The sequence below is a fragment of the Pygocentrus nattereri genome, chromosome 17 (assembly GCF_015220715.1).
Source record: "Pygocentrus nattereri isolate fPygNat1 chromosome 17, fPygNat1.pri, whole genome shotgun sequence".
Classification (NCBI taxonomy): domain Eukaryota; kingdom Metazoa; phylum Chordata; class Actinopteri; order Characiformes; family Serrasalmidae; genus Pygocentrus; species Pygocentrus nattereri.
This window is the reverse complement of record NC_051227.1, coordinates 35,971,107-35,983,732: the sequence shown is the minus strand read 5'-3', so window position 1 is coordinate 35,983,732 and position 12,626 is coordinate 35,971,107. Positions and strand designations below refer to the sequence as shown.

Genomic DNA, 12,626 nt, shown 5'->3' with positions numbered 1-12,626 from the left:
ATCCTTCACCTTTGCTCTTCCTTTTTGGGTTGAGTACAACTTGATAATTTGAGTATACAGTGTACAAACTACTCCCACACAGGCTGCAGCACATCGGTCTAAGCTAAGTTAGAATGGGATAATTAGTATTTAGGAATGGACTATATTTTTTAAGTTGAACAGAGGCAAATCAAGTGGAGGGTTACCCGAATATTTGATCAAAACAACAATGCGGAGGGTACGGCTTGGTGTATACCTTCTGTATACATAACTTTAGTACTTGACCATGGACAGTGTAAAAATATACATATCTTGTATATCTTGGAGAAAAATAATGTAGACATCTGTAATGTTTTAAAGTAAATTAAAATGTCAAACTTCATTTTGGGAGAATTTGAGAGAATGCCAAGAGTGTGTAAAGCTGCACAAAAAAGCTGGCTTCTTTGAAGAATCTAGAATAAAAAAGTTTTGATCTGATTAACACTTTCTGGTCTTTGAATAATTCCATATGTGTTATTATGTAGTTTTTAGTATTCTAAAATGTGAATAATAGTTAAAATAATACCAAAAAACGTATTTAGTAGATGTATCACTTACATTGAGCTGAATAGTCTGTCATGCATCGTGTTACAGTGAAGTCTATTAGCAAGGCTTTTTAGATGCTCACTCACTCACTCATTCTGTCTTTTTAATACAATTGTCCACAAGGGGGAGCTACTGGCACTCTGTTCCTCCAGGTCAGCAGGATGTCTTATGCATGCAGCATATATGTTTGCATTTAATAGTCACTCATAATCATAAGTAAATGGATCTAATCAAACCCTCTGTAAGTTCTCATATGGAGGAAACATTCAGTTCTGCTGCTGCTGCAGAACCAAAAACCGTTCATTGGTATATTATACTTATTTATAGGTTGTGCAAATGTCCATTGTGGACATACAGTACAGGCTTTCTTTGGCTTTGTAGGTTATATCAAGGTGATTTACATAACTTTGGTTAGTCCTCAACTTACTGTTAAAACACTGTTAAAATTTCTCCCAGAGTGTCTCAGCATCCATGTACTTCACGTTTTGTAGCTTTGTTGGCGACAGTAAGAGATTTTTCTGTTTGTGGAACGTTTTACGCTTCGTAAGGAACAAGCTACTTCTAAAGCTGCTCAAGGATGTGTTGATTTAACTGAGCTGTACATGTTTTTAAGATATCTTGAGAAATGTCAGACAAGGAGGAGGTCATAGTAACATACATCAGCATATTCTAACACGTGATCTGCATTTACACCGACCCGCCACTTCATTATGTTCACTACTATGTTTCTACATTTGTTGTCCATTTTATCAGCTCTAATTACAGACTGTAGTCCATCTGTTTCTCTGAGTACTTTATTAGCCCCCTTTTACGCTGTTCTTCAGCGGTCAGGACCAAAACAGGACTACAGGACCATCATATTTAAAGCATGCATTTTATCATTGGATGAATGTTTTTATGTTGAACTTTCATAAATGTTTATTTTAACTTACAGTACTTCATTAGTTGTATTTATATACTCTTTAAAAATATATATCATCTGATGTTACAAGAATAAGTTTAGCTTAGGAAGAATGTCACTTTGTTTCACATTATTCTACCCACACCTACGTAAGCTGGGTTCTGGTAATAGACAGTGGCAAAAAAAACCCCAAAAAAACAAACACACCAAAAACCCAAGCAAACAAACAAACAAACAAAAAAAAACCCCATTACAAATGGACTACCACAGTGCATCAATGACACTTCGTGTCCTTGTTTTTCGTGTAAACAAAACACTGCTCACAAGTCAGTTTCTCTCTCTTGTATTCTAGGCTATGCTGTCAGGGTCTTTTTGGTACAGGGATTATTTTCAGATGCAGCCAAGAGGTGGGAGAAACCCTTTGAAAACAGCGACCATGACTCAGCGCAAAATACTCCCTCAGCTGGAGCGCCTCATTCAGCTGCTGGAGGATGGCAAACTCCCCAGCCCCTCCGCCAGTGCCCAGCGCCAGCAGAGCTCCGGTACAATGCACTCATTCATCCTCTCAGCATACAAATGGAAATCAGTTCGTCTCGCTATGTTCAGCAGTCCTCACTGTGCCTTTTGCAGAACTGTCCGCAAAGCAGACATTTGACCGGGACACATGCTCTAGAGCGTGGACTGTGTCCATCCCAGTGGCTAAAGGTAATAATAAATTTACTGGACTGAATAACTCAATCTCAGAGGGGAGAACAGTATGCATGAAGCAGCTTTGAATTTCCTTAACATTTGCTGTGTATGGCATTGTGTTATAAGCACCAAATATGTATGTACATTTCTGGCCTTATAATGGCTCATATAAATTATGACTGCTCAGATCATCATAAAATCTCAAATTTGACCACAATTTAATTTGATTACTTTGGTACAATTCAGAATATTTTTATGGAGGATTTTATTTCCACTTTTGTGGAATAGAAAACAAAAAAGTTTTTACACTTGAAAATAGCCTATGGAATTTATTTTGGGCCAAAGCTGACCACAACTGTATTATCCTATCGATTACAGATGATACAGTGTATTATAAGCAATGATAACATTCCAAAATTGATGCTTTGAGTTTCCACCTTCAGTTAAATATCTTGATGTATCAATAGATTTTACACCCTTAATTTAATTAGATCATTAAGAACAAGTCATTTATTTTTCTGAAGATATTTCTGGAAAGATGATGGGAAGTTAAAAGAAAATAAGCGAAAACAAAGGAGTCTCCATGAAAAATGCAAGTCTAAGTATGTTAAAGAAATAAGACAACTGTGCAAGATCTGGTTGACCACCCAAACTGCCACCATCAGATAAACAGCACTTAAAACTTTAATCGTTGGGAGAGGAGAACATCGATCCACTCTCATTTCAGATTTTGAAAGAATCAACAGGTGTTTATGTCTGTCCTTATACTGTGAGAAGACAACTCAACACTATGAGTCTCACTCTGAGGATATATAGCTGTCAGGAAGCTCTTACTGAGAAAAGAGAATAGACAAACAAAAGAAAATCAAAAATAGAAGCTGCTGGTGTTCTCAAAACAACAGATGGACCACTCCAGAGTCCAGACCTCAGCATCACGTGAGAAGAAGAAAATGCAAGCAACTTCAAAGACTGAACTTTGAAGGTGTGGAAAAATATCCCTACAGATCCCCCATCCCCCCCTCTAAAAGAGTGGAGGACTCCCTCGACATGATATTAAGATGTCAAAATATGATTTCTACTTCTACTGTTTTGACTGGAAATTGAAGAAATGAAGGGTGGTCTTTGACCTCTGCACAGCACTGTGCGTTATCCAGTGTTGACTGTAGTGCTCTTTCTGTGCAGCAGCGTCCACTCACTCACTAAGAGATCATGAAAAGACCTCTGCTGTGAGCGAGCAGAAAAACTCGAAGATGCCCTTGTCCAGCACATCGACCCAGAGAGGACAGGACAGCGGCCTACCTGAAAGCCAGGGTAAGGTCAGCTTCAGACAGTCACATCTCTGACAACAGCATTTCAGATCACTCACCCTTTTCTGTTCACACAGATAGCCAACATCTCAAGGAGCCTGGGTTTCCTCTGCACATCACGGCCCCCAAAGGGGAAGGTGAGAACATTTGCATTCACAAGCAAGCTTTCAGAGGGAACTTGTTTCTGGTAGTGTTGCATTCCATCTCACAGCAACCCAGGAGACTGCTAAGGTGGAGAGTTGGGGCTTTATATTATACTGTTGCTCTAATTAAAACCACTTAAACTTTTAAACCACTTTTTATATTCTCAAAGGCCCCAGCCAAATCAACGAGTTTCAATGCCGATCTTGGAGGGCTGACAATTCTCATTTGTGCATAGGGACGTGCTTGCTAAGCCTGAGTGAGCTGAAACTATAAGTGCTCTGCTTGACTTTGTTGTTTCATTGCCTAGTCAGACCACTAGGGGGCAATAAGGATCAACTTCAGGCAGCAGTGCAAGTTCAAGAAGCTTTCACAAATAAACAGGACCAAAAGTTTTGAATGCTGTAAAAACAAAAGAGAACATTTTTGACAGTTTGGCTGAGTCTTACATTTATTATTGTTTTCTATTGTTGTATATGCATTACTGTGCTCCAGGTGAGGACTGGACCAGGCTGCTGGAACTCTCACCACTCTTCCAGCTCATCAAAGAGGTGGACCAGCAGATCAGAACCAGAGCATGGAAAGCAGGCCTGCTCAGCGGAGACCAATCAGGTACTAACCAGCCATACCTGAATGAGTTTATGAGTGGTGATAACTTTGTAGCTTAATTGCACACTACGTGTTCCACACTGTGAAAGAGATCCTCCTATCAGATGTGTAAACAAGCATGAGAATTTGAAATGGAAGAAATACACAAATGCAATTATGAGATTCACTGTAAAGGATGTGGGTGGTTTTCATACAGTGGAGAAGGTTTCTGTCAAAGATATTTAAGTTGAACTTGTTTGACAGTCAGTGGGAATTGCAGGAAACTAATTGAAACCACTGTGTGGCTAAACTATAAAATGTGGATTTTGTTAAGCAAGTTAGGCCTACAGACTGTTGATTTTTAATGGCTGTTTTCAGGGCCCTACTGGTCTTGTTAGCGATTTTGAGGGGCTAAAAATTCTGATAACCAATATAATTTTATATTTATATTTTAGATTCAAATTTTATTCTAATAGTTTTTAATTTTATTCCAATAGTTTTAGTTAGACAGCACTTGGAGCTACCAAGATTCTGTAAAATATATCCAATATATAGTTATATTTCAGGGCGGCGTGGTGGCGTGGTGGGTAGTGCTGTCTCCTCACAGCAAGGAGGGCCTGGGTTTGATTCCCCGTCCTCTCTGTGTGGAGTTTGCATGTTCTCCCCGTGTCTGCGTTTTCTCCGGTTTCCTCCCACAGTCCAAAGACATGCAGTCAGGCCAATTGGACATGCTAAATTGCTCCTAGGTGTGAATGTCTGTCTGTCTGCCCTGCGATGGACTGGCGACCTGTCCAGGGTGTATCCTGCCTTCCACCCGAAGCCTGCTGGGATAGGCTCCAGCATCCCCTCTGCGACCTGGATGGATGGATAGTTATATTTCATGGTTTATTGTCCTGATACGAAAGGTTAGGTTTACAAATTTCCGAAGTTGGGACACTGTGCAAAATGTAAATAAAAACAAAATGCAAAAATATATGTCCATTTGAATGTGATGCCAACAACATGGAGGCAACAAAAGGCTCCGAAAAATTGTGTAATGCTAAAAGTCAACTGATGGTTGATTGGCAACAGGCCAGTAACATGACTGTGAATAAAAGAGTCTTTCAGAACTAAAGATGAGGAGGGTTCACCACTCTGTGAAAGACTGCACGAGCAAACAGTGCAACATTTCAAGAATAACGTTTCTCAACATAAAATAGCAAAGAACTTTTGCTTTTCATCATCTACGGTACATCTACAATAACATTGAAAGATTCAGAGAATCTGGAGAAATCTCTTCATGCAAGGGGCAAAACTGGTACTTGATGGCCGTGGTCTTTGGGCCCTCAGGCAGCACTGCATTAAAAACATGATTCTGTAGAGGAAAACACTGCATGGGCTTAGGAGCACTTCTAGAAACCACAGTTCTTCACTGAATCCACAGATGCAAGTTAAAACTCTAAAATGCAAAAAAGAAACCATATATGAACAGGACCCAGGAATGCTACCACCTCCTCTGGGCCTGAGCTCATTTAAAATAGACTGAGGGGAAGTGGAAAAGTGTTCTGTGGTCCGACAGATTTGAAATTCTTTTAGGAAATCATGGACACTTGATGCTCTGGGCTAAAAACCACTCAGCTTGTTATCAGTACAAAGTTCAAAAACCAGTATTCATGATGGTATAGGGGAGCATTAGCGTGCAGGGCATGGGTGCACATCTGTGAAGGCACCATTAATGCTGAGCTATATATACAAGTTTTGTCATCATATGCTGCCATCCAGATGGTATGTTTTTCAGGGAAGTCCTTGATTATTTCAGCAAGACAATGACAAACCACATTCTGCATGTATTACAGCTAAATGGCTCCATATTAAAAGAGTCTGTGTGCTAAACTGGCCTGTCTTCAGTCCAAACTTGTCACCACTGAAAACATTTGGTGCATTATGAAATTAAATATATGACAAAGGAGACCCTGAACTGTTGAGTAGCTGAAATCTTACATCAAACAAGAAACGTGTTTGAAACGTGTTGTTGGCATCAAATTCAAACTGGGCATATATTTTTGAAAAATCAATAAAATTCCTCAGTTTCAACATTTGATATGTTGCCTTTTTAGTATTTTCCTTTAAAAATATGGTTTGCATATCATTGCATTCTATTTTCATTTACATTCTGCACAGCATCTTTTTTGGAAATGGGGTTATACTTTGAATATTTGTTATTCTAACCGTGATGCTGCTTTGTGTTCACATTCACCAATTCAGATTCTATTGCTGACTTAAACAGGAGGCAGGCTTTATTGGGCTTATACTTTTATTGCCACAAAAGCTGTGGCTTGTGCTTTATGAAGGAATTAATGAGAAGCCTCTTTTCACCTTCAGGTTGTCACATTTTCTTCCAAAGTTTGCTGATATTTAATGGAATCCATTCTTCCATCTACACATGCAGTGTTTCCTGCGCCACTGGCTTCAACACAACCCCAAAGCTTAATGGATTCACCCCGGTGCTTAACAGTTGGCAAGACATCCTTTTCATCACATGCTGCTACTTTTTTCCTCCACACATACATTTTGTGATTGTGAGTTACAACCCCAATTCCAATGAAGTTGGGACGTTGTGTAAAACATACATAAAAACAGAAGACGATGATTTGAAAATCCTTTTCAACCTATATTCAATTGAATACACTACAAAGACAAGATGTTTAATGTTCAAACGGATAAACTTTACTGTTTTTTGCAAATATTCACTCATTTTGAATTTGATGGCTACAACATTGGGGTTGTATATTTGTATTTCATCAGTCCACAGCCCTTGTTTCCAGAACGCCGCTGGCTTATCTCAAAGTTGCTTTGCATTGAGGTTACAGCTATGGTTTTCGTCTGAAGACTCTTCCATGCTGATCATGTTAGTTCAAGCAATGCTGCACAGTAGAACAGTGCACCATCACTCCTGTATCAACTAAACCTTCTTGCAGGCCCTTTGCTGGCTATGGAGTTTTGCATTGCCCTTCTAGTCAGCATAAAATCAGTTCTATCTGAGAGTTTGCTTGGTTTTCTAGAACTTGCCTTGACTTCCTCTGTTCCTCATTTCTTGGACAGTTGAAATTGTGAGCTGGAAGATCTTTGATATCTATTTATAACCTTCCTCTACTTGGCAGACTTTGATTAGCTTCATTTTCAGATCTTCAACCAGCTGTTTAGAGGCAGCAAGGGGCATTTCTAGACTCCCTGCTGTACTGGGGCACAAATTGAACTAAGAGAGGCACAGCTGTACCACTCTGCTTGCTTGGTTAAAAGCCTGTTAAACACTAAATAGATGATTTGTAGTGATTATAGTGATAAGATCTGACACTAAAGTGAGTGTTACCCTGTCATGGATGAGAAATGAAGAGCAAATTACCACTAAAGAAATTTTTTGTAATTTTATACATTTTTCTGATGCTTCTTTCTCTTTTTCCCCCTGTTGTGTCCTCTGTCCTTCTCCTTCTAGTCATGCTTCCAGGCCCTCCTCCCTTGCCTAGCATGCTTCAGGACTCCATTTCCCATAATTCCAGTCCCGATGTCTTCCATTCCTCCAACCACATGCAACTGCCTCGTTCTCGGTCCCCTGAATTCTAATTGTCTTAGACTTTAAATAGTCTTTTGTTTGTTCTCCTTATTGCGAGGTGTTGCCATTTCACTGGACTACTAAGCGGCCTTTCTCTGACTTCTTGACTTGTGTTTTGAACCCTTTGACCGTTTTTGGATTTTGCTCTTTTGCATTTGCCCTTTTGCTCTCCTTGCCTGTATGTTTTTGTCTATTCTGGTTTTTGACTCTTGGTTTTTGGATTTCAGTTTTGGATTTTCCCTGAGATTGTTTCATTCTGACAACACCTTCCATTTACGGCCTCGCCAGTTAATTAAGTTCTCAGACATACCACAGTTACTATTTTTAAGTTAATCATATATAAAGAAACAGTGCATCAACATTTACATACACAACTGTGTATTAATATTTATATACAGCTGTACCCAAAAAAGTTATCTTAGCAGTTTAGCAACTTTCAAGCGTGAAAAACACAAAGACAAGCATTTTTTCCTCTGGTTTGAGTCTTTTCTGTGGCTTTGCTGCATTACTTACAGTGCTGAAATGGATTACTGGAGAAAGGTGTCGTGAATCTGGGCTCCACAGTCTGTAGGTTAATAAACACCTTCTCAGGTGATGTTTGTGGCACATTTCTTCTGTGAGTGTTGTTGACACACTCAAACTGTTTTGTTGGTATTTCTTGCTTTTGTTTTGTTTTATTTTTGTTTTTTGGAAAGCAGTGCTTGCTTTTCTGCCACCACATGCTCCCTGAAGTACTATCATTCAAAGAAGCTTCCACCGGATGACGGTATATTGCACACAAACTCACAGTCCAAAGCAATATTTCCCCCAAAACTGCTAACACCATGGGTCACTAATGTCTACATGTCTCCTTTTAATGATATTGTCAGCTGGGATATTTATAGAAGATCAGTGATTTTGAGAAATCAATATGGCCCAGCCCTTGTTGGTAGTTCTCTGACTTCAGTGTCCTGAATTGAGAGAGGATGAGCGCAAAGATGGTGTTGTCTTTGTTCTGCAGGCTCGGGGCGCCCCTTCATTGATTTCTTGGATGCACAGTGGGAGTGTGAGGGAGACCTGGTTCAAGTCAGCAGGGATACCCTCAACCCTCGTGAGGTTCTGATCTACCAGCACGGGCAGCTTCTGCTCCAGCTGCTCCACTTGCACAAAGTGGTCTGTAACTCACGCACACTTTCATTCTGATTCATTATCAGCCCTTTCAAGATAATATTTTGCACAATTTTGCACCCACTGAGCAGAGTGGTGGATGTATTGGAGTGTGGCCTGCAGAAAGTCTTCAGATTAGTAATGCTTGGGTTTGTGCTTTGCAGGCACCAGCAGTTAAACTACAGCTCGCCTCAAGTCTTCCAGCAAACGACTACCACTGCAATGCCTTCCGCAATTCCTTTTACTACCAGGTATTTATAGGCACAATAAGCGTATGGTAATAATCTTAATATGACTTGGAGGTGAAGGACAATACTGGAAAAAAGCTCTTGCCCTGGTGAAAACTGCTGTTTTAGTCTCTTTGAGTGAAAGGTTTCATTTAATGCAATTAAATCTTTAAATCGTGTGACAGCTGCTGTATTGTCCCAAGGGTAGGGCAGACACGTCGCAGCGGTGACTGAGCAATGTCAAGTGCTCACACAGCCAAAGCCACTAACTATTAGCTCTATAGAACACACAGTTGCCAGTTTATTAGGTGGAATGAAACATTCAAGTTGCTGCACTTGACACATTCTTGCCAGTGCAACATACACGAACATACCACTACTACTAGAATCCATCATCGTCTCTAATTGTTAACCAAAAAAGTGCACCTGTGGTACAGTCTTGGGCAAAATTCAGATACTATCTTATCATTAACTAATGTACAATCAATACAGTCATTGAGTGCAAGTTTTTGTTTTTTGAGAAGATATTTCTGAAGATAAGGCGAAGGAAAATTAAAGGAAAAAAGTGGAAGAGTTGAACTGGCGTTGAAGAAATTATTTAAAAAATACAGAGAATGGGACTCCTAAGAACCACACAATACCTGCTAGACCACCACACCTGTCCCCATCAGATAAACAGTACTTAAAGCTTTCATCTTTGAGAGAAGTAAAGAAAATCCACAGGTCTTTCTGTCCATCCTTCCACTGTGAGTAGACAGCTCAACACCATGGGTCCAAAAGGCCCACACATGGCTGTCAAGAAGCTGTTAGAGAAAATGAAATCGAACAAAGAAGCTGCTGGTGTTCTCAGAACAATGGACTGACCACCTCAGAGTCTGAACTTTGGTAGTGTTAAAAAATATGCCCACAGAGTTCTTTGAATAACCAAAAAAAAGCCTCCCAAAAAGAATGGAAGCTGTAAGAGTCGGTTGTTGGACACACTTAAAACCTGAACTTTTTGATATTATGTTTCATTGTTCAGGTTTCTGTGTAATTTCAAACTAGATTAGTTTTTTTTTTCCTGATGCTGAAAAATGAATAACTTGTCCACTTATTCTGGTAATTAAATATATGGAGGGGGGTCTCTGACTTTTGCGCAGCACTGAAAGTTTCTGATGAAATGGTGAGTGAGTGTAGACACCTAGTAAAGTGTAGGTACCTAATAAACAGGGAAGGTTTAATCATTTTGACATTACCATACAGATAATAAATTCCTAATGAATCACTGTGTTTGTAGGAGGCAGAAGAGACTCTGTATGTGCGCCATCAGAGGCTGCAGTCAGTTGGGGGATTTTCTCTGCTGATCCTGCACTGTGCTGCTCACATCTCCATCAGGCAGCTGAGCGTTGACTCCACTCCTGCGTTCCAAAGGGCCTTCTTCAAGGTAGAAAATAAAAATAAATCTTTATATATATAGCATGTTTCAGTTTAATTACAAATATCTCACACTGCCTTATACACGAATACAAGTAAAACACTCGAGAAATTAAACTATTATGTTCTAATTAAAAATAAGAGCAACTATAAAAATGCAGAATTCTTCTAGACATATACTTTTTAATCTCAGTTTAAAATCATGCTTGTGTTCCACACACCTTGTTTGCTATTCCTGAGTTGAGGAGCCATATAAGAAAACTATCTTCCGCCAGCTGAGCTTTAAATGATCCTAGGAGTTTGTAATAAAAGTGCCTCAGCTGAGCTTTACGGCCTTGAGGAGCTATACATTTTCTACAGATCAGTACCATATGCTTAGATAATGTTATGAAGAGCTTTAAATATCATAAGCAGGACCTTCTAGTCAAAGTGGAACTGGAAGCTATTGTATACCTGGCACATGCCAGGCACATGCCAAACTTGCATTCCTAATATCTGGACTGCTATTCCAGTGTTTAGGACCCATTTGAGCTAAGAAACTCACCATATGAGCCATATGATCCTAACAGTTTGCAGTAAACCTGCTTCAACTGAGACTTGTGGCCTTGATGGGCTATGACTTTTCAACAGATCACTAAGATATGCTCGTACTAGGCCATTAACATCTTTAAATATCATTAGCAACACCTCAACGCCCAACTTAACAAACCTGGCACATGTACACACAGATAATTTCCTCCCTAGAGAGCATCTGGGGGTCTTTCTTTGGAGTGTATGCCTTCAAAGGGGTTCCTTTCAAGATAGATCACTGGCACAGGCAGACATCTCTTTGGGGTATCTTTTTATTATTTCCCTCCCACTGCTCTTTTCTTACTCCAGGTGTTACAAGTGTGTCTAAGTGAGCTGTTCCACACTAGATTAGCCCCCAATTTGTCGGAAGAGAGGGTACAAAGTGGCGTGGGCACCAACTCTGCTCTTAATAGCCTCCTGCTGGAGAGGGTGCAGAAACCTGGCCAAAGCCAAGGGATTCTGTCTGAGGACGTGAGTGCAATTTATGTAATGATACCTGTGGCTTGTTGTCCTGCCAGTTGGTGCCTGGTTATTTGAGGGGCTATGGAAAGAGTTAGGAGAATTCAGAGGAAGGTTAATGTTTTTTTTTTTTTTTTTGACAGGACGTGGCCAGGATGTTGCAGAAGCACAGAGAGTCTTCAGTGTTCCGGCAAGTGGAGAGCCTCCTGAGAGATAAGAACATAGAGGTCAGCCCAAGCGACAGCCAGCTGCCAATCAAACACGGCACAGACGGCCAGAACACAGCTCCAGAGTGAAATGATGGATCGCTCGTGAAACATGAGCGCTTCTGCCTTTCGCTAAATGTGACAAGGCCAACTGTCTCATCAAAGCTACAGCAGGTTGCCTCCTGTGAGACGGATGGTGGCATTAAAGTCTGGTTGATGACTTCCTTTTGGGTCAGGTATATTTCACTAAGTACTTTAAGTCGCATGTAGAATATGTAAGTAGGAAACTAAAGCAAAACAAAGGTTGTGTGTATGATTTCCTTTTGACTGGTATATTTCAGCACCTACCAAAACATGCACATATGTTTGTATGTGTGTACAATGTATAAAGAGGAACAACAAGCAAAACAAAGTATTTGTAAATGAATGGAGGGGAAAATACTGCATATAACACTGTTTATAACAAGTACTAATGCTGGATTTAAAAAGTACTAAAAGTTATAAACCCAAAGTACTGAAATACATTTGCCTGTTTTACATGCAACAAACAGCGTTATTATGCAAAAAAACAGTTTGACTCTAAAACAGGTAGAATGGAAAGCATTCTGAAGTCATTAATGCCTTGAATGTATCAGAAAACAAAGCCTTGTTTGACCCGGTGCTGAAATGAAACTTTGACAGGTTTGACTTCTGAATGCCCAGTAGGCATTGCACAGAGAATCAGCTCTAAAGACCTTGATGTTTTAAGCAAAAGTTTTGGGAGACACTTCCCCCCCCTTTCTAGAAACCTGTTGATTTCAAAGCAATCAGTTTTCTTAGGACAGG

General features: G+C 39.9%; 1 protein-coding gene across 1 annotated transcript in view; it reads left to right on the top strand.

The window, feature by feature from the left end:
- si:dkey-103g5.4 overlaps window positions 1-12,626 on the top strand; it is a 58,321-nt gene extending 45,695 nt beyond the window's left edge. Inside the window, exons 23-32 of the mRNA XM_017713013.2 lie at window positions 1,818-2,007; window positions 2,096-2,170; window positions 3,338-3,466; window positions 3,540-3,599; window positions 4,099-4,215; window positions 8,781-8,932; window positions 9,091-9,177; window positions 10,430-10,576; window positions 11,446-11,607; window positions 11,739-12,626. Of these exons, the coding sequence (XP_017568502.2) occupies window positions 1,818-2,007; window positions 2,096-2,170; window positions 3,338-3,466; window positions 3,540-3,599; window positions 4,099-4,215; window positions 8,781-8,932; window positions 9,091-9,177; window positions 10,430-10,576; window positions 11,446-11,607; window positions 11,739-11,891 (1,272 nt within the window). The 3' untranslated portion in view covers window positions 11,892-12,626. The remainder of the gene's footprint in view (window positions 1-1,817; window positions 2,008-2,095; window positions 2,171-3,337; window positions 3,467-3,539; window positions 3,600-4,098; window positions 4,216-8,780; window positions 8,933-9,090; window positions 9,178-10,429; window positions 10,577-11,445; window positions 11,608-11,738) is intronic.